Source organism: Calliopsis andreniformis, chromosome 4 (genome assembly GCF_051401765.1).
Source record: "Calliopsis andreniformis isolate RMS-2024a chromosome 4, iyCalAndr_principal, whole genome shotgun sequence".
Taxonomy (NCBI): Eukaryota; Metazoa; Arthropoda; class Insecta; order Hymenoptera; family Andrenidae; genus Calliopsis; species Calliopsis andreniformis.
Genome location: NC_135065.1, coordinates 212,875 through 235,735, shown reverse-complemented (window position 1 = coordinate 235,735; position 22,861 = coordinate 212,875). Strand labels below are relative to the sequence as shown.

General features: G+C 35.8%; 1 protein-coding gene and 2 long non-coding RNA genes across 6 annotated transcripts; 2 read left to right on the top strand and 1 right to left on the bottom strand.

The window, feature by feature from the left end:
* Positions 1 to 1,037: 1,037 nt before the first annotated feature.
* On the top strand, positions 1,038 to 11,052 carry LOC143178092 (cytospin-A). 4 transcript variants are annotated; one of them, XM_076376544.1, is made up of 10 exons: positions 1,038 to 1,724; positions 3,815 to 4,183; positions 4,268 to 4,480; positions 4,556 to 5,011; positions 5,081 to 5,516; positions 5,765 to 6,043; positions 8,126 to 8,320; positions 8,473 to 8,643; positions 8,885 to 9,267; positions 9,334 to 11,052. In XM_076376544.1, the coding sequence occupies exons 1-10, from the start codon at positions 1,350 to 1,352 to the stop codon at positions 9,421 to 9,423; spliced, it is 2,967 nt and encodes a 988-aa protein (XP_076232659.1). In that variant the 5' UTR covers positions 1,038 to 1,349; the 3' UTR covers positions 9,424 to 11,052. The 4 variants fall into 4 exon arrangements, with proteins under 4 accessions (XP_076232659.1, XP_076232657.1, XP_076232656.1 ...); XM_076376542.1 differs by having other exon boundaries at positions 5,765 to 7,666; XM_076376541.1 differs by having other exon boundaries at positions 5,765 to 7,681.
* LOC143178093 (uncharacterized) lies at positions 8,173 to 11,527 on the bottom strand. The gene is made up of 3 exons (XR_013001720.1): positions 11,084 to 11,527; positions 8,378 to 8,432; positions 8,173 to 8,299 (listed from the first exon to the last, which is right to left on the bottom strand). It is a non-coding gene; the product is annotated as an uncharacterized LOC143178093 (long non-coding RNA).
* Positions 11,528 to 12,615: 1,088 nt separating this feature from the next.
* LOC143178015 (uncharacterized) lies at positions 12,616 to 14,259 on the top strand. Its single transcript, XR_013001700.1, has 2 exons — positions 12,616 to 13,176; positions 13,275 to 14,259. It is a non-coding gene; the product is annotated as an uncharacterized LOC143178015 (long non-coding RNA).
* Positions 14,260 to 22,861: the final 8,602 nt, after the last annotated feature.

Sequence of the window (22,861 nt, the reverse complement as noted above, 5' to 3'; positions counted from 1 at the left end):
GAATGTCTTATCGTTTAAATGTATTTTAAATACATAATTATAAATAGCCACATTTTTGTTATAACGTGTTAAGTAGATACTCGCAGATTTAGAACTTAGTGTTCAACACCTACCTAACCGTGTTCTCGTCTTCAAACCCGTCGCAGTCCATCGAAGCGTCGCCATAGTGGGGAGATACATGCAGTTATAGAGGGGATACAAGTCTCGAGTGAGTAGTGAGTCTCTTCACTTCAGTTCTCGGTGCACCGTTGTTGGCTGTCGTTCGTGTTTAGGTTGATTTCGTATATTTTATGAAACAAAATTTATAAAGAATCTTTTTTTCAAGAAACAATAATTATTATACAGTTCCGAGTTCTAAATCGTGTGTTCGAAAATGGAGTTTCATGATACATAAAAGTGTCGAAATTTAGTGAAATCATCAATGTATTTGCACAGCGCTTTGACGCTTTCATCCGATTTATCCAAACGGTTTCATTCGTGTTTTCGCAATTTATCAAATTCAATGTCCAAGGATGTGAACACATCCTTCCAAAGAGCACCGAGAAGAACGACACTGCGCTAGGACAGTGGACGCGCAGAGATCAACTGGTCGATGCAACAAGTAGTCGTCGGAGGTTGAAATTGAATCGTGTGTAGTGTGTGACTCGTCTATGGATAGCTGTGAACTTTTCAGCCAGCAGTTGTGACTATTGGTAAAACGAAAGTGGCTCGAGGTCGTGTCTCCTACACAAATCTTGAAATTCTTGGAGCATCCGTGTCACGCGATGTTAAAAAGTGATCATCTTCTCGTGTAAACTGGTCGCCTTGGCCAATATTATTGTGCTTTGGGGAATCGTATTATAAGTTGAACATCTCGCTGTGATGTTCTTCTATTAAAATTCTTGAAAATTGAATATATATTAATTGTACGTGTTTGTAAAAGTGGTACAAATTCTCATTTACAGAGGATTCTGTAGTATTTTATTGTGTGAAACTCGTCTCGACCGTAAACTACAAATATCGTGTTAAACGATAGAAACAGAAGTTGTTATATTGCTTCGAGCATTCGTATTCATTGAGGTAGTTTTCTCAGGAAAGATGTAAGTCCAGAGATGAACCTTTTACTGCCCAAAATCGCATCAACAATTGTGTATCCTATCGAATTACAAAGGATCACGTCAACTAAAATGAAAACTTATAGTGACATTGGACGGTTTACAAATACACGATTCACTAGCCTACGAATATTTCTCGAAGTGTAGCTATTAAACGCCGTGTCGATTGCTGGACAATAACTACAATTACTCGCGTTCCCTGAGTAATGAGTTTCGAATTTCGTTTGAAGGTCTAGTAAAGCGTGATCATCGACCATGATGAAGTTCAAATCGTTATTTCGCAGAGGGCAACAAAATCAACCACAACTACAACCGACACAGCCACAACAGCAGCAACAGCTGCAACAAATTCCGTTGCGACAGGCACCTAGCGCTTCTTCACTCGAGGTGAAAAGTGAAAATCCGCCAATAGGGAACTGGAATTGCTCTCTTGGTAAGGAAGGAAACAAAAGCAACTCGAAGAGTAACTGCAATAGCAAGGGACCCGCAAAGGGTTCCAGGATGCAGGAGCTCGAACGTGAAATCGAAGTGTTACGCAAGGAACGCGCCCGGCTCGAATCGAATCTGCGAGAAGCGTCCTGTGATGTTCAAAATCTTCACGAGTTGCGTGCCGAACTTACCTCTCTCAAGGTAAAGTTTTAGACATCTATTTATCCATTCAATAAAGATTTGTGGTGTCTAACGCAAATATTAAGTTAACCTTTTAATATTATTTAGAAATAACAATATTTAACAATATTATTTATAACTCGAAATATACCTAAAAAAGAATATGTACATACTTACAGCAACTGAACTATCATATTTACGAATTACGATTAGAGACAATGCGTATTCAAAGATTATATCAAATTCAATATGTTTCGACTTAATTTTTAATAACTTTGAACAGTATTGTAAATAAAACCTTAAAATCTCCCATATAATATGTTTTAGTTATGTCGACTTTCTGTATTATACTGAAAAACAACCATTTTTATAACAAGAAATGATTAGTCATTATATTTACCGAATTCACGTATTTTGTATTTAAAAAATTGATGTCAAACCTTTCACCTTCTTCTATTTCACGCTTCGGATGAGTTAGACCACGAAATAATGTTTCTAATCGCTTTGAACGTTGTAAAAAAATACATCGCCGTTCTTTTGATTAAATAATACATATATTTAATTTGCTTTTATAGTTTTTTCTCTCCTTTCGTTCTTATTTTTTCACATGGTGCTTATCCGATCCCCTTTTACCTTTCGTTCGCCTTTCCTCTTTCGAGCTGTGCCGCATATTGTCATCAACCTTACAATAAAAACAAATGTATAGGTGAGACTAATTCCAGACTGTCTGATTTATGTACATAGATTACGATTCACAACGCAAGATGAATCGTAGGTAAATTCTCTTTCGCTCGCATTTGCTTCATATTACGAAAAACAGACATTACACAATCAACAACCAGAATTTCTGTTTTTTTTTTTTTTTTTTTTTGGAAATAAGTATAGTATGTACGAAGTGAGACAATCGATTATGTTAAAATTTCTGTTCGCTTAAAGCTGCAATTACAGTTGATGTGTTTTCTGACGAACTGATATTCTCACGAGTGTGTCTGATTGTGAGCTTGGCTCGTTCGTACATACGGTAAATAGTTCGGACATATTCATCAGAGTAAGAACATCAGTTCATAAGAAAACGCATCTACTATCATGGATACCACTGTAATCGCAGCCTAATTGTAAGTAGTCGAATTTCCATTACTTTTTCTTGTTTATCTATATACATACATACAGTTTATAATATAAATATAATTTATTTGTATTATATGTATGTACATATGTACTCACACACATAAATTATTATTTTTTGCAAGAATAGTTTAGTACTTTTTCATTCTTTTTTATTACGACATTTACCTTATGAAAGATACTAGACATCAAATCAGTAATACAAATAAAAGAAAAAAGTAATAAATATCATAAAGTATGTTATCTATAACCAGATCTTGGACTCTAGTTTAATACTGTATTATTGTATTCGATAAATCATAGATTATAGATGCTTGACTTTTTACGTTTACGTTAGAATGTATCGTGTGAACTTAAAAAAGGTAGCCAGAGGGCAGTAAAGCGTAGAGATGTTTACGAAGAAAGAGGAAGGTTGTGAAACGAAACTGCGAACAGTATGAAAAAACATTACTTCTCTTTGTCAACGGTAAACAACAAGGAACATTTTGTTTTATAAAATATTTATACTTATACAGCAATTTATGGGTACATATTTTCGAGCATAGTCTCTTAAAAACAATTTAATTGTCTGTATTTACTTAGTTGCGAATCTAACCTCGAGCAGTGACACCTATTTTCCGTATTAATGACTAAAATTAAAATAAAAATTGATTGCCTTGAATCAAGAACTTGAATTTCTTGATATTGTTAGAGTATATTGAATGGAGAAGTGTATTGTATTTCTGTGTACCACTTTAACCAAGTAATTAGAATCCGATCGACCTCCATGTTTTCGTTTATATAAGCGGCTGGTAATATATTTCTAGTTTAAATAGAGCAATATAGAAAGCAATATAGAAGCAGGATAGAAAGTACAAATATTTGTATTTATTCTTATAAGTTATTAAGAAGATTTGAGAAAATATTGTGCTATATTGAAACTTTTTTACTTAGTTTTTTTTGGAATCATTTAATAAAAATTGTTTTCTTTTTCATTGTATATTCAGGAGCAGCACAGTTTGGAGCTAGAACGCCTCACAGAGGAAAATGAAGCTCTCCGTGTAAAACTCAAAGACGTCGCACATTCTCCATTATCAGATTCAGAGAAACAACAGCTGCTTTTAGATACGTCTAGGCTGCACAATTCTGCGCCTGCTTCAATAGCAATTCCTCAAGATGAAGGTTCCACGACTGCACCACCTATGTCTCAGGATAATGCTCAGTGTATTATTCCTGATTGGGATAAGCATTCTTCCAGTTCTGTATCAGAGGTTTCTGTTGCATGTTTGCAAGATAGAATTTTGCAAATGGAAGAAACACATTATTCAACAAATGAAGAGTTACAGGCTACTATACAGGAATTGAGCGATTTACAAGTACTTTTTTAAATTCATATATTAAAAATTTTAAGTAATGTAAAATTTTAGTTGAATTATATTATTGGTCCTTCCTATCTGTAGGCACAGCTTACAGAACTACAAGCTGATAACGAAAGGTTGACTGAAGAAAAAGATGTACTTTTAGAATCATTGTGCAGACAAACAGAAAAACTTGAAGATTCTCGTTCAAAGGTTGATACATTACAAGGTTTACTTTTAAGAGAAGAACAACCTCAAGAATCTTCTAAAGGATACAATACAGAAAGGGAACAAAAATTAGTAGACCTTTTGAAAGTATGTATCCATAAAATTGGGATTGAAACTATTGAATAATTATAACTAATCACTGAGTAAAACAACTAATTTTAGAGTGCACAAGAGGAACGAGAATCTTTACTACAGAAACAGGAAGAATTAACATCAGAATTAAAAAGTTTGCGAGCAACTGCGGAAGTTAATGCTGCAGAGACAGAACGCTTAATAAAATGCGTCCATTTGCTTGAATCGACAGTGGATACCGCAACTATTGAACGAAAGCAGCTAGATATGGAATTGGCAGAGGCAAGACAAGAAGGTGCAAACCGAAGTATAGAGATCAGTAGGTTAGCCACATTATTAGAAAATGCTCGAGCTAAAATTGAGGAGTTAGAGCAATCTAGGCAAGTTGAGAACAAAAGCGAAGCAGATGAGCTGTTAGATGCAGCAAGAAGAGAAAAAGACACTTTGGAAACGCAAGCAGCAGCACTACAAGAACAGTTGGCGCGTTCTCACTGCGATCACGATCGTCTTAGGGATCAATATTCACAACTTCAAGAAGAATACAAAGTATGTCCAATATAAATAGAAAATATTGCATTAATGAAAGAAAATATATATAAATTTAACATTTTTCAGGTAGCACGCAATAATGCTAAATCAGCCATCGACGATTTGGAATACAGACTAAATCAGTTAAAAGATGAAAGATTATCTGTGAGCACGGAACTACAGTTAGTACGGGATTCCTTAGCAGAATTGCAGACGCAGTGTCAGAGGCATTTGGAAGACAAAAGAGAATTAAAAGCTGTCCTAAACGAGGCGCAACGAAGAGAACGCGAGGCCCAGGCACGTCAATACGATTTAGAACGTGCTTTAACTGAGGAACGTAAATTAAGACAAGATGAAATCGCTGAGTGGGAGCAATTTCAAACAGATTTGTTGATGACTGTACGAGTTGCGAATGACTTTAAAACAGAAGCTCAGAGTGAATTGGAGCGTGTTGTTATGGAAAATAAAGCACAAAGAGATAAACTGAGAGCACTTGAAACACAACTCGATAAACTTAATAAAGGTAAGTAAAATACCTTTGAATATTTTATACTTTATATGAATCTTGCTATTAATGGTAAAGATTGATAACCGTAAGAGTTTGAACATGCGTACCTCTAGGTACTATAAATTGGGAAAGCGTTTTTCAGTAAAGCAATGAAAGTTCATATTACATTCTTTTCATGAAAATTTTTACATGAATCGTTAAAGATCTAAAGCATTATTAATACAATGCATGTTATCTGTTTTTTAATTTCATTTGGATATCAGCCAGTGCATCAGTTGCCCAGTGTAAGACATGTGGTTATACAAATGGACATAACCGAAAACCTACAAACAACATATTAAAACGTGGCCGTACTATATTAAAAAAACCACATGAATCCAGAAAAACTGTATTACGAACTAATTTATTGAAAGGAATAACTAAATCGGATTTATCTAAGATTGAAAGGTCAAAGCTTTTGCCTCTGCAAAATCAAAATGGTTCTGGTCTTTCAGAAGAGTTAAATTTCACGCTTTCTCACGAAAGTACAGATTCAGATGAAGGTAGTAGTGATTTGTCACGTTTAAAAGTACCTATCAAATTGAACGACAAATTGATCTCTGGCGAAGAAATTGAATTTTATCCTACATTTGATATGAGTACGCTACATAACATGAACTCATTGGAATCCATTGCTAATGTTCCTAAAGATTCGTGTATTCCGAGAAGATATTTATCGGTAGAATCAAGTGATTGTAACGGTAAACAACTGAAAAAAGAAACTTACAAACGTGAAGTGTCAGATTTAAACAAATCATTCAAATGTATAGTGAATGATCCAAGAGTATATATTTCAAATGCATCTGCTTCTCAGGAAGATACAAAATCGAGTGTATTGAAAGATATAAAAGCTATTCAACATACGGGAAGAGATTCGTATAGCATCAAAATTTCGAATAGTCAATTCTTTGTTCCCAGAAATTACGTATTTTCCGGAATAGAAAATTCAATGGACGACTTAAAGTTTGAGGTGGACCCGGAAATGAAAAAGGTGTTACAAGAAAGTACTCAGAGAAATAGTAATATGAAAAATCCTCGAGTTAATAAAATACAAAAATTTCCAAATTTTATTAAATCAAGTTTAGAAAAAGATAAAGAGAATTCTTTATTTCCGCAGCCTTCAGAGTTGTCTGGGGAATTGAATACATTTTCAAATTTAGATGACCGTACAAATGATCATTTTCTTAATAAGACACATAAATTATTTTTTAAGAAAAATGAATCCAGATCAGGTAATGAAATCGTCAACTCACTTTCAAATAATACTACTCATAAGCAGGATATTTTCAATTCTGTTACTTGTGCTAAGAATTTTTCTGGTTCATTGAATAATCTCAATTTTCGTGCAGTCACTTATACTACTGATATTTATGACAAATCAGGATTTGAAACAAAATTAATTGCCATTGAAGATAGCTGTCTTATTAGGAGAGACTCAACAGAGAACAAAGATAAAAACATCTCGACTTATTTAAGACCACATAGTGTTCCAACTAGATCTTATTTATATAGAACATCAAAAGATACAGATTTTTTAAGATTAAAAACAAGTTCAGAAGATACTATTATGGAAAAAATTGAGAAATGTGTATCTAATACAAAGAAAAGTAATACCCATAAAATTTTACCTTTTCTACAACACTTATCTAAATCTATAATAGACACCCCATCGACATCAATTACTTCACAACTGGCACTAAGAGGATCTTCAAATTTGCATTTAAAAGATAATTTTCAAACATCGCATTCAGTAATCTCTTCTATCTCATCTCAAAACCCGACGAGTGAAACATTGAAACTCGACAACAAATTACAAAAAATGGGGAACCATTTAACGTTTTATGAAACAAATCATTTGAAACGTATGCAATTTTTAAACAGGAGTTTGTCTGAATCTGAATTAGATGTAAAAGAGCAACGCAAAGCAGATAATTCTGCTGTCATTAATGAAAATAAGTGTCTCACAAGTAAATTTCAAAGTAAAAATTTAGATTCTAAGATTAGCCAAAGTAATAATTCTACGTTCATACGCAAGAATAAATCTCTGATAGGAAGGACGTCGTCCTTGGTTGAGAAATTTGAGACGATCATAGAAAATGTGGAACTGAAACCAGGCCGACAAATAGGTACAATACGCGATCGTAAGTCGCTAAGTAATGTGAAAACGTGATTGCTTGTATAGCAGAGTTCAATCTTTGTTGTTTGTCCTGGAGCGAAAAACAAGAATTTGTATACCCTTGTTGCTATTGTCATACATTCTTCTAAGTGCTATTCTTTTCATTTTCACATTGTTTCAATTAATTATGACTACGCTTTAGTTTTTACCTTTATTTTGAATTTTCCTTTGTGAATTGTTTCTTATGGAGTTACATATTCACATGAAGTACAAGTAAATATTAGTGCATAATATTATATTGAGGTTGGAAAAGAGTAACATGAGTCTTTTTACAATTTTTGTTGTTGTATTTGTGCTGTCTTTTACCTGTAAGCATAGTGCTTATGGCTTTTCTTTCTCTTCTGTTTTTGTTTAATCATTCACTAGAATAAAATGTAAATAATGAGATTAACTTGTGTCATATTTACAGCAAACCAAAAAATTAGTCAGCAACCGCATCAAAGACCTGCGAGTACTCCAACCGATACCCAACAATGTGTATTAACTAGTGTACAGCAAGAAATTGCCGCGCGTCGAAAAGCTAATATTTCTCGTCAAGATTCCAGACTCTCAGTTAAATGTTTGATAGAAAGTATTGAAAATGCTACAAAACAAGCGAAAGCGGGTAAGTAAATGCTTTAATTAGAAATTCACATATGATTGAACGATCAAACGAACTTACCTGTAAGTAAAGTTCGATCGCAATTTATACACAGATAATCTCGAGACCAAGGCAACTGAAGCATAATGAAAATTATTGAATTATTTTGTATTCAGGACCTGGAAGCCGCAGTAGTTCTACATCCTCTCTGAACTCCATTGGAACAAATGATATAATGGCGTTAAAGGCACCGCTCAGGGATCAACAACAAATAAATAATTTAATCTGTACAACAAACTCAGCAAATAATAAAACTCAAGCTGGAATTGCACGGAAACCGCTATCAGGTAATTTTGTCATGTTAAATTTTCATCTTGCTGCGTTTAAAACTATTTTCTTTTATGAATAATTTTTGTTAAATAATTATAAGAGGATTATTCGTGGATTAACTTGCACATACAAGTTTAGCATTTTATTGTTACTTCGGCTCAATATTCTTTGTGAATTCTTTCACAACTTATGTGTTTGACAAATCCAAATAGAAATATCATATAATTAGTCATGTTCCTTCCTTATTGATTAATGCAGAGACAAAATCAACACCTGTAATGTTAAGTCCTGGTGAATTGTTGGATTCAGCGGCTCTGAATGCCAAAGCAATCGATTTCGTGCGACGAAATAGTGTAACAGATTTATCAGAACGTAAAGATCCTCTCTGTGGTTTAATTAAGAACGGTGGTTCAAAACGGAACGCTTTGCTCAAATGGTGTCAAAATAAAACGTTGGGCTACAGGAATATTGACATAACAAATTTCAGTAGCTCTTGGAACGATGGTTTAGCGCTTTGCGCTATACTTCATTCTTATCTACCACACAAAGTACCCTATGATACGTTGACACCGGTAGAAAAACGAAGAAATTTTTCTATCGCTTTTTCCGCCGCGGAAAGCGTAGGAATACCTACTACGTTGGTAAGTCATTTTATACTGATTTATGTTGAATTAGCAACTGTAAATATGAACCTATTTTATTTACAGAATATAGGAGAAATGTGTCAATTGGAACGACCCGATTGGCAACAAGTTATGACATATGTGACCAGTATTTACAAACACTTTGAAACGTAATTACGTTTATACTACCGAGGCGGGTCCTCCCTGTTGAATGAAAACAAGCAAGATCATCTAGTCAACCAAATTCAACAAGACAAAGTTTTGCTAGAATTATTTGTAGATGTCTACAAATTGTAGATATCTACAATAACACTGCCTCAAAGTCCTTACAGTTGGTATATAATTGCAAAAGATTCCTGAAGTATGTAAAGAGGGGTGTCGCTGACACACTAACGATAAGTTGGCTGTGGTTGTTATATTTCACTCACGCTTTACATATCTTTGTTTTCCTCGTCATATCGTACTGTCCCCTAAAAACGAATAGCAAGTGTTCCTCCTGTCCCTGTTTCCCTTTACGAAAGCTTGCGAACATGCTTTTCAACATTGTACAGTAAACATGGAGGGAACAATTGTTCTAGGCTTAAACAGAATAGAAAAACAGAGGAAGAAACCACAACTAGCTCGCGAGCCACCCGTTCGTCACTCCTGTCGAGTTGTAAAGGATTGAATGGAAGACTAACATAAGTTATTAAACGGAATTGCTTTTTTTTCTAAGAGACTGAATACGTTTATAAATGAATACATATAGAAATAAAACAAAAAATACACAGAGATAAAAACAAAAGAAAAAAGTGGAGAAAAAATAGAAGATAATGACCAAAGTAGTCCAAGCTATTAACTCGAAAAAGAAGGAAAAGAATAGAAGGAGACGCAAGTTTTGCATCGAGTTTCTTGTATGTGAAAATTTTATATACTGCAAACATTATTAACGCAAAACAATTTTTGCATCTTTGTATAGTAAATAAATCGTGTTGAGCATTTCCGTTCCTTATACTTGTGAGTATTTTTGTACTTGTATTATTTTTCGAGAGACTTTTGTAAAATTTACAAAGAATGTACAGAATATGCCTTAATTTAAAAGGACCTAATTTATTCTATTATTCGCGTTGAGTATACTATGAAGTTGAGCAGGAAATTTATTGCTAGAGAATACATGTTTAAGTTCTATTTTCTCAAACAGAAATAAATGAGATCGATCAGATTCTCTGTGATATAGCCAGATAACCCTCAAAACAGAGATAAACACGTTATCGTTATTACTATTATCATCATTATTATTAATATAATTAATACTACTACTATTAATATCATTCTCATCGTCTATTGTTGTACCATTGTAAAGAATACACTGTCTGACATAAAAACAATAAACTTGCCGAATAACAACTTAAAATTATATATTTTTGATACATACAATCTCATCAATGCTCACAATTGGAATTTTTAGTGACCACTATCGAGAAAATTAAAATTTCAGTAAATTCCTTATGAGAAGGATAAACGAGTAGAGAGGTAAGAGGAGTGAAAAAAAATGTTACCGTGTAAAAAATAAAAGTGACCTTAATATGACCTTGAAAACGCCCACAATATTAAAACATTAATAATGTTATTTTAATCCCCCTTAATATTATGGAAGACGTGTTGCAGTTTTTTTGTCAGTGTTTACGAAATATTTCATTGTATTAACTTAAATGATATACCCTGTACATATGTATATTCTGATTCATTAATATAAAGAAAAAAGGAGGGGAGAGGGTGAGAGCGTAGATTACAAAAAATAATACAAAATAAAGTATTTTTTCCTTTTCTTATTTCTACATTACTGATGACTCACTTATTTCGAACGCAGCAACTATACGCGGAGCATTCTTATGGTGTGTTTAAATTATTCCTCTGCTGGCGAGCAGACTAAGCAGAGTCGTTCGCAAGTCAATCTGGCTCAGCTCTAGAGCGCATATCTTTCTCTCACGCAAAACGGTGAGGAAGAAATGGAAGGAAATGCAAAGCATGACTTATCGAAGGATATCCTAGCATCGTCTGACTCATTTCGTATTTTGAATCTATTCGTAAGTTTCAGAAGTGCCTGTTCGTAATTTTAACTCTGAGTGCATTTCAAAATTAGCTGAGACTGCTAACACTACTAAAGTTGAATATTCGAATATTTAGTCGTTCCGAAATTCCGAATAACGGCAATTTTCAGTAGGTTCAAATTTCAAATTGTAGTGTAAGTTAAGAGCTATATTTATATTATTCAAGCATGGATATTTCAACAACTGCGGCAACAATTTGCAGCTTAGTAATGGAAGTAGTTAGCTTAGTAGTTTCATTTGATGATGAATACAATGAAAACGAAACGGACGTAGAGTTACTGACGAAAATATGTTATTAATAAATAATAATAATTAATTTAATAATATATTAATACAATAATAATTAATGTGTTATTAATTCTAATAACAAGAATTGAATAATGTAGAATTTTCACAAAAGCTTATAACAAAGCAAGCCACGTGTCAGGGCTCACACAGTTCTGCCATTGCGTCAACAAGACGAATAATGGGATAATATGAAACTGCACGTTATACGTTAGCACAAGTAAATAGAAACAGCCTTCATATAGCAGCCGCCATATGCATTGCTGAAGCCACACTAGGGATGGGCGATTTTCACAGAAAAATCGATTCTCAGATCGATCTTGAATCGGAACAGTTAAAATCGATTCACCGAAAAAATCGTACCTAAAAGATCGATCTTCTGAAAATCGATGGGGGGGGGGGGGGCAGTAACACTATGGAGAATTACAATTGTTTTTTTACAATTTTTTAAATAATAAAGTTATAATAAATGTATAGTTTAGCATAAGTTAATATAGGTATATTTAATATAGATTATATGTAGGATACATGTATTATCAATTCAGGTGTCCCTTCTTAAGGGACAAAATGAATGGAAAAGGAGGATAAGAAAATGAAAAAGCCAATGAAATGCTTTCTATAAACTAGAAAATCGAAGATCGATTCTCTATCAAAAAAATCGATTCAAAAAAATCGATTCAAAAAAATCGATTCTGGTTGAAAAAAGATCGATCTTCTAAAGAAGCGATTCAGAATCGCCCATCTCTAAGCCACACCACCTCTTACAGATCAGCAGAAATAGTCGAAAATGAGCAATTCTTTAGAATCGTCTTATGTGAAAAAGTAGTATCAAAATAGTGACAGTTCAGTAAAATCAGCACGTTACTTTGAAATTTGGAGCGCATTTGCAGCAACTTCAGCGCTATCAGCTACTTCCGGAACGCAGCCATCGTGATATACAGGTTGTCCAATTTAACTCGAAAGTGCTGCCTCTGTCGGTCGGAGCTGGAAATATAGAGGTCTTGTCCCCGTTCTAGATACCTCTTAAATGCTGATTGTTGCCTATTATGGAACTTTCAATTCTATAACCTAAATAAACGTGAGCAAATCGATTCCTTGCTAAGAATTATCTGCATCGTCAGCGCACCAAATTTTTAGTTATAAAATGTTTACAAACTATCTGCTTGGTTTAATTTGAATTTTTCACTTTATATCATCCAAAGAATATGAATATAATAAGAATTGGTTAAATAATGCATAAGGACTATTGTGCGTGATTAATAATCGTTTGGACATGGCAGTATGATGAAATAATAATTTAATGACTCACTATCATAGAAATGATATGATGAAGTACTGTATTTCCTAATTTTGTAATTTCCCTTACTAAGGAATTAAAAAATGCCATTGAAAACCCTTGTTGCAAGAGGATACGAGTTCCACACTTACTCCTTAAAATCAGAAAAACCATTCACAGTCATTCTAAAAGGACTTCCCTTCTTAGCACAAAACGAAGTATTAGATAAGTTAAAATCAGTAGGATTAAACCCTATTAGCTGCGTTCAGGTAAAAGGTAAATCATCCTCTAATTTTTTCATTTATAAAATCTCCTTTCCGACTACCACAACTTTTTCACAAATCACCAATGTAAGCCACCTCTTCTACTTGCAGGTCTACTGAGAGAAATTTAATAACATCAGAAGATACACACAGTACTTCAAATATCAATCATTTGATCATGCCTCTGCCAATTGTAACAGAACCAAAAAATGTGTCAAATGCGAGGAAGCCCACCCTACATGCTCCTAGGAGGATCACACTGAAAAATATTCTGGTTGCCCTGCACTTGTCAAATTCCTTGACAAAAAGAAATCGCATCCCTCATTCATGAAAGGATCTGCTATTTCCCCTCCCTACTAACCTAAACGCACGCACGTATTCAGAAGTTATGCGAGTTCAAACGGCGGGAGTGATCACCGTTATGACTCTAAAGCCACTATCAGACGAATTCCGTCCGACTTCATGCCGAAGCATGGAGGCAATAACCCGTTCCTACCCTGAGCCCTAACCTCCGGATCACCCCTGCTTTACTGGCCTGTGCCCATGCAGGGTGTGCCTTTGACCAGGGGTACGTCCGTCCTCATCGAAGCCGTGTCATGATTCCTCCCTCGTTGAAGCTACGTGGTTTATGACGTTAGATGAAACGGCTCCTCAGACGCAACCGATTTCTGCGAAGGAATCGAACTCGACTTTCGTCGAACCGCTACGAATCTATCCTCGATCGAAAGTCTTCCTAAACTATTGCAAATTTCATTCCCTCGCGACCTAGGGGGACCCCAGCTGCTTAGTAGCTAGCTCTAGCTATCCATCCTGGTACCTGGTAAAAATTGTATCTTTTATAGTATTGTATTTATTTATTTGGAAGAAAATAATTTTTTATTTTGATATAAAAAACCAGATAATTTACATTAACTGGTGATAAGCACGACCAGTTCGTAGTGTACGTTTTAAATATCCAATTTTGGTGTATGAAGTGTACTGTAACTGTGATATATGATTTCTATGCCCGAAATGCGCTGTACGAAAGATCCACAATTACCATTATTTGATGCATCACATTTGATTATAATAAATAAATAAAAATATTACAATAGTTTATTGTAATTATTATTATTACCATTGTTGGTATTAGTCGTATCGTTATTATTATTATTATCATTACATCCACTCAACCATTAGAATTCAAACTGGGTCTCAAAATCCAGGTATATGGACAGGAGTATTTTAGAGCGAGAATTCTGTACGAATTATGAATATACTGCTACTGCATGTATGCGTTCATTTTAAACAAATGACTAACAGTCGTGTCTGCCTCTGCATATGTGTATATTTTTTAAACCAATAGACTAATCGCTATAAGGCGAACAAAGAAAAAAAAAATATGTATATAGAAACAATGAACAACTAGTCGTGGACATGTGAATACGTGTAGATAATTGTATGAAATATAATTTATATTGCTTTGAATTTTTGTTCAACAAGCTACTTGAAATTTTTACAAAATCACGCATAATGTCACGCCGTAGTTGGATGTGGCAATATTGCTCCCAAATAGATTCTGGTAAAACAAAATATAATATTTGTGAACGAATTTTTGCAACGGGCAATTTAACTTCATCCTTCAATAAACACTTAACGAGTGTACATTCGTACTCAGTTGTTGAAGAAAGTAAAGCATCACAATAGAAGCGACTAAATAAATTATAGTAATATCTTTCTTCATTTATTATAATCATATATGATGTCTCAAGTAATGATAATTGCGAAGATAATTCACAAGGAAGTGATATACAATTTAATATACGAACAATAATGATAATAATGATAATAGTAATAACAATGTAAACTTGTACCGAAAAGAGCATAATAGTGGATTCTGCGAATTTATGGCAGTACTAGAAACGGGTTACAAATTGCCAAGTTCTCAAACAATTTTAAAAAGAATAAAATTATTACATGCAGAAATAAAATCTAAACTACTAATAGAACTCAAAAAAGAGACGGTTTTAAGTTTATCTACGGTATGTTAGACATCTCGTGCTTTCTCTCGATACAGGAATCATGTATCACAATTACAGTACACTTCATAGACCAAAATTGGGTATTTAAAACGTACAAGCTGGTGATAAAAGAAATGGAAATTAGTCACACAGCACAGAATCTATGAAATAGTCTCAAAACTTTTGTGCACAACACTTGTGCACGATAATGCTTGGTCTATAACCAATACAATTAATTTAATAGAAGAACATGTCGAAGGAGTTCCACGTTCGGTTTATACTATACAATTAAGTATTAAAAAAAGTTTAAGTTTAAACGAAATTGAAGAAGTTTGTATGAAATGTAGCAGAATAGTAAGTCACTTCCAACATTCTGCTTTAGCCACAAATGCTCTGGAAAAAAACAGGAGCAATTAAACCTATAACGACTAAAACTAATCCAGAGTTGTTTGACTAGATGGAATTCTACGTTTTACATGTCTGAAAGACTGTTGCAAAATAAATCTGCTATTACTTTCATACTTTCGGACCGAAATCTAACAAAACCGGATGTGGCGAAAAAATTAAAGATGACGGAAAGTGATTAGACTCTCTTAGAAGGTATAATAAAAGTCCTAAAACTCATCGAAATGACTACTGTCGTTCTATGCTCTGGAGAGACTGATATCATCTCAATGATACGCCTTATTATGTATAGCATTATAAATAAACATTTAATAATAAATGATAATGACTGTTATACTATAACAGTTTTCAAAACTGCAATTGGAGTAGATTTATCATTACGATTCCAGTTGGAGTGGAATTCTGATAGAAGTACAATAAACGCTTGTAATCTGGCATCATTTCTGGATCCTCAGTACAAAAATTTAGAATTTGGACCGAAAAGATTTCGATGTGAAATCCGTGAAACGTTACGAAGAATGTTGAACGATATGGCGGATGAAAATGAGCGAAATACAGAAAGAAACACAGAAACAGCATTAGATTTTATATATTCAAACGAAAATAATGAAAAAATGGGTACTAGTGAGTTTGAAATATATTTGGCCGAACCCCAAATTTGTCACTTTGACCATATATCAGCTAGTGGCAAACACGGCAATTTAAATTTCCAAAAATTTCACAGATAGCCAAAAAATATTTATGTATTATGGCATCGGTCGCAAGTGCGGAAAAAGTTTTTTCCACCGCAGGAAATATAGTAACTGCGAAGTGGTCGTGCTTATCACCAGTTAATGTAAATTATCTGGTTTTTTATATGAAAATAGAAAATTATTTTCTTCCAAATAAATAAATACAATACTGTAACGAGATAGTATTAGATTGTAAATAGTGATAGGTAAACTAGCGTAAGGTCATGCGGCGATGCGACACGGCGATGTGACGATCCAGGTAAAAAGAATCCGCTCGCGTACAAGGGTAGCGCGCTGCATTATCATTGGTTGACGCTAGGTGCAAAAACAGGTATAAAAGTCGCCAATTAACGCCAAAACAAGGAGTTTTAACACTCGCTTCCCGTTCAGCTCTTCTTCGAGAAGGACGTATATTCCTGTGCTCTGGTGTAATGAAAGGCGCGTAGTTCTCTACTCTCTTAACATTTCTGGTGTTTGGCTTATTCTTTCTTCTGCTTTCTGCTTCTTGCTTTCTTCTTATCTACTTATTGTGTGATACGGAAATTGCTTTTGGCGGCCCATGCCGTTGGGCCTAAATTGCTCCAGTAGGGCTAAAACACCCTATGAGCGAGAGATAAACGAGCCCAATACACTCAGCGATGTGGCGGCCATGACGGAGGATCCCCACAAGGCCACTCTCCTGGACAATAAAACACAAACTGACCCTCAGGAGCAGGTAGACCAGGTCCTCACAGAACCTACCTCAGGTATTCCACACGAAGACTCCATTTTCTCCTCCATCGAACAATTATACCCTGATGTCGGCCCACTGGTAAGTGACGCAGCATCATATTTAAAATTTTTTTCTGGTAACGAAAACAAGCAGCCTGACGCCAATGTCATGGCTAACGTCCCGGATCCAAACATAGCAGCCGGAGATTCAAACTCAATAAACACAAAGCCCGTGACCCTGGCACATAACCAACCAGCCTCAGTGTCAAATCCGGGTGTTCTCTCGTTAAACTCTCCTTTAACTACAAAAACAGCTCCTGCTATCACTTCTAACGTTAAACGCTGATATGATCAAATACTCCAAAATACTCGCGTATTCCACTAAACCACACCGCGTAACCGTTAAATAAAGACTATAGGTTCATCCTACCTAAGCCCCCTCCCACGACCACCATTCCTAAACTAGCATCCCTTTCCCCCTCCTACAAAAAAACAAAAAACAACAGCAGGTATCTCCAAAACCAAAATCACTCCCCCAATACCTAACATACAGTCCAGTTCATCTGCTGAAATGGAGGTTGAGACACACTCCCCGGTCACTCTATCCAATAGATTCCAGCTCCTTGACTGCTTTCCCGAGAATGCTTTCCCTCCTCTTCCCTCGCCCAAACGCAAAATTCCTCAAAACAATAACTCGAATTCCTCCACTCACCAATCAACTCATACGAATATAGACAAAAATAACTACACACATAAATCTCCTCCAATATATACAGGGTGTAACAAAAATGTTATAGTTCCTTGAAAGGGGTGATTCAGGAGGTGATTTCAAAACAACTTTTTCCTTAGCGAAAATGCAAGATGAGGCTTCGTTAACGAGTTATTAACGAAAAACACCGGCCAATGAGAGCGCGAGTTTGCCGCCCGAGCGATCGCGATAGTATATCATTTTTATCGGGAGAGCACAAGGAGTCGATTGGTGTTACTTGCGTGAAAATCCGTTTGCGAATAAGAAACTTCAATTTTTCCTATTTAAATCCCTAATGCTATCGTTGTTTTTTATGACGTCCTTGTTCTCGGGCGTCGAGCTCGATCGCGATGGTTCCAAGAATTGGTTTCTCGGCGGCACGTATCAAACGAGGTAGTGGGGATAAACCACGCCTCTCGTCCGTGTAGACGAAACGGCTCTCGTCCGCAACATTACTGTACAATCCGACATTATATTCTGTTAATTTATTCATGTATTTATTGTACGTAATTTTCACAATAATGATACTCTTCGTAAACATGTTTAAAGCAGAAGTATTTTTTACGCCAAGCATAACAAAAAATTGCAATTTCTCCACCTATGACACCTATGAATTTCGGTATCTTGTTTCCCGAAACAATAACTCGATTCTCGTAACGATCTGGGCGATTTTCGAGGTATTCACTTTTAAACCATGAATGTTTAAACATATTATGAAATCTAGGCGAAGACAGCTAATTGTGAGTAAGAGATTGTAACTTTATAATGTTATTTCTCTGGTGCAAATTGACGTCGTAATTACGCAATATTATGTGATCAGATAAAGTTTTTACGAAATTCTACGAAATTCGAAAACCAAGAACATCTAAAGGTTGTAGCTGCCCTGTTGTCTTTTTTGGTATTGTAAGAATAATTACTTCCTTACCATGAGGTACAAGCTGTTGCGCGTGATTTGGGCAATGTCCACTCCAAGAATCCAAAGGTCAGAAAATAAGGTTTGTTATTATTGTCAGGGCATTGTAACGAATAACGACAACGACAACACCCGAAAATCAGAATAAAAAATGTAATAATTGAATATTTACTTCAATTCACCGTACCAATAACGGCGAATATTACACTACGCAGAAATGATGCAGCGTTTTTGTATACAAGAAACGGAATAATTGTATATTGCTATACAATGCTGAATTTACAACAAAAAGCTCTTTATTTATCTGAAACAAAAACATTTTTTGTTAGAAAACGGGAGGGGGGATTGAATTTTTATACACAATTCGTTTTTTCAAAATTTTTTAAAGCCATTTTATAGGTCTTGAAAAACAGTAAAACTTTTGTATGAAACATTTTTTTATAGCGCTTATACTTTGCGAGCTATAAGCACCGAAAGGAAAAGGGCGATTTGGATTAAAGGGGTAGTTTCTCCCTTAAAAGTGCGTATGGGCAGCTACTTTGTACGGCAAAATTCTTAGGTAGGACCATAGAATAATTCTACAAAGTTTCATTAAAATCGGCGATTAACACTTCGCAAACTTCCCTTGTCAGCATCCCGACTTACAAGAGATCCTATGCTCCTATCACTCATTGCCTGGAGAAGACGAGTCCGGAGATACTACCAGAGATCGGGTGTTCCTTACTACAAAGAGCTGTCTAAGTACCTATCCAGTTCCATCCAGCACAGACTCAAAAGAATCAAAATAGATGAATATAAAAACCGACTACTAAGCCTCCGAAAGGCTGATCCCACCTTCCGGACAAATTACAAAATCTTAACCAATTCCAAAACTATTTACCCAGACATCCACCACAACAACACTGTTAGTATCTCCGATGAGGACAAAGCTACTACCTTTACGTCCCACTTTCCCAACATACACATTGACGTTCAAACCCGACCATCAACATTCACCCGTGAGGTTAATGACACTTCCTTGAACAACTCAACACGTATCAACCATTGCAATTTCTGATCCACGAGTGTTCTCCCAGGCAAATTGCTTATCACATTACACAACTTCGCAACAAAAAGTCCCTTGGACCAGACAAAATCTCTGCCCTCATGCTAAAAAAAGCAGCCAAAAAGAAAATCACCCAGATATACTACATATTTAGAGCATGCTCTTTCAACTGCTACTTCCCAAACTCATGGAAACTGTCCAATGTGATCCGAATCCCTAAGCCTGAGAAGCCAAAAAATAACCCCTCCAGCTACCGTCCGATAAGCCTACTCTCAATCCTAGCTAAGCTCTTTGAAAAGGTCATGCTTGCACACATAAACCAACATCTAAAGTATCACAATATAATCAACGCACAGTTTGGCTTTCGAAAGGGTCATTCCACTACCCAACAACTTATCAGAATCTCACAGTTTATCTCGCATGAGATAAATGTTAACCGATTCTCTGCTACGGTTTTATTTGATCTAATTCAGGCGTTTGACACTGTATAGCACTCTGCACTCCTATACAAACTCTTTAAATTTGGTTTCCACCCACAGATCATCCTATTAATCAAATCTTACCTCACATCCAGTCCTATCGCAGCTACAGTCGACAACCGTCAGGCGGAACCGATTTTTATCGGCGCCGGCGTACCACAAGGTTCCATCCTTGGGCCTTGCCTATTCAACCTGTACATAAACGACATTCCAAACAATCCTAACATCCATGGTATGTCATACGCAGATGACACTGCCCTCCTTACCTCATCCTGATCCAAAGCCCTTGCTATTCGAAAACTGCAATCTCACCTTAACTTAGTTGCAAACTACTTTCATAACTGGAAACTCACAGTAAACCCAAAAAGAACCCAGGCCATTCTATTTACGAGACGGCACGTCTCCTCCCCAACCAACTTACTACAGCTCCGCGATTCCCTTATTCCCTGGTCCAACGAGGTCAAGTACCTCGGAGTAATCCTCGACTCCAAGCTGAACTGGTTCCCTGCTGTTCGTGATCGCATCTCAAAGACCAGAGCTGCGGCTGGAGCTCTCCTCCGCATACTCAGCTCCCAGTCTGACTTAACCAAATATCTAAAATTCATCCTATATAAGTCATGTATTAGACCACTCCTTACATACGGTTCTCACGTCTGGATGGTTGCACCCCAGACCTCACTAATCAAGCTGCAACAAACCGAAAACAGGTTACTACGCATACTAGCCAACAAAAGGCCCGACTATCCCACTAAATCACTTCATGACGAACTCAACTCGGAGAAGGTTTTACTCTACAGTAGGAGACTGGCTGCTAACTACGATGTCTCAGAACACCCTAACCCGCTCGTCATACTCACCGGATTGTTTGACAAAAACAAGTTTCCGTACCACGCCAAAGCATTGTTTCCTCTTAATCCTCTGCATTGCGTGTTAGCTCTCAGGAAAAGAAACCTGAATCACTCTTAAAACTCACCATTGCACGTCTCATACTTGGAAAGCCTCCTAAACACTGAGTCTTCCGCCTCCCGAGTGGTAATAGCCTCATGCCTACCTGAAGCCCCCCCCCCCCCCCCCCCCCCCCCCCTCCAATCCTCTTCGTCCTCCTGACCAACATCTCTTCATTTCTGTTATAATTGTCCCTCCCCACATGACCTTCATTATCTCTTCACTTTCCTCACACTCGCCATCACTCGGTGCACTGCATGCTGATTTCTCCCCAACGCGTGCTAATGCACGCTATAGCTAAATTGTTGAACTGGTCTGGCATGTTGCCTTCTTTCAATTGGGATTTTTTGAAAATTTTCCCCATACACTAAACGTCATCACAATCTACAACTCAAATTCAGGAAGGTTACCCAAGCGCCACAACCTATCAAGAATTTCCGGTAAGGGGACGTAGCAGCTCCCAGGGACGGTCACCCCCACTCAACGAATCAAGGAATAAAAAAAAAAAAGAAGCAAGTCAGTCTTAAGCAGTCTGCAACTTGGCACGAAAATACCAAGAGCGTATCTTTGTAAAGTATTGTAAGAAGCAACGAAATAAAATTCTGAAAACGGCATCCAGTCCACTTCTTTGGAGCACCTTGACGACACAATCAACTGATTCTCATTTCTACTTCTGCGTTATCTATTTTCTTGACTCAGCAAGCTTAAGCTAAAGAAAAACATGGGGATTTCGTAAGTCGTAGAGAGAGCACCCCCATGGAAACTTCGGTGACTCATCGAAATTTGTGTAGGCCCTCGCTCGACGCCACGGTCAAACTCAGGGGTTCGCAGACAATCACGCACTTGTGAACCCATCACCATTAGGCCTTTCAGAAATTCAGAGTTTGTGGTGCCTGCTATAGCTATTGAGGCCTAAAAGCGGACTCGACAAAAACATGCATACAAAAAAGTAGCTGCAAAAAATTACTTGGCTTTCTCAAAAATAGCTTTCTCAAAAATAGTTTGTAAACATTTTACAATTAAAAATTTGGTGCGCTGACGATGCAAATAATTATTAGCAAAAAACCGATTCGTTCGCATTTAATTAGATTACAGAATTAACAGATCCATAATAGGATAATAGGATTCATAATAGGATCAGCGTTTAAAAAGTTTCTAGAATGGGGACAACATCTTTGTATTTCTACCTCTCGCTAATAATGGCACCACTTTTGAGGATTTGCAGTTAAAATGGACACCTTGTATAAACTTTCTAGAAAACAGAAAAGTGACATATGTATAACAGCTTTCTTTTTGTTTTCTAAAACATGTAGTGTAGACCCAGCTTAAGAATTCTTTGTGGTCGTATGCCATTTAATAAGAAAGAAAGAGAGAGATAAGAAACGTCGATGCGGCCAGAATCGTTTGTATTGGCCGTATAATTAATTTAAATCGAAGACAATAAAAAAAGTACACATTAACATTTTAATCTATGCTTTGTATTAAATGAAAAAAGTAACAATAATAAAGTATGAGGACAATGAATTAATTGAATAAATGAATAAAGAATTCCTTATTAATTTATTAACGATATATTTTAAAGTAAACAATATTTTTTAGTTTGTCCGATGAAGAGAGATTAACTTGTTGTTCCTTCTCCAATTTCCTAAAATTTATATATATATATGGTTTTTCAGCTAGTCCAACACTGTTTATAAGTTTAATCAAATTTCACTTGTATT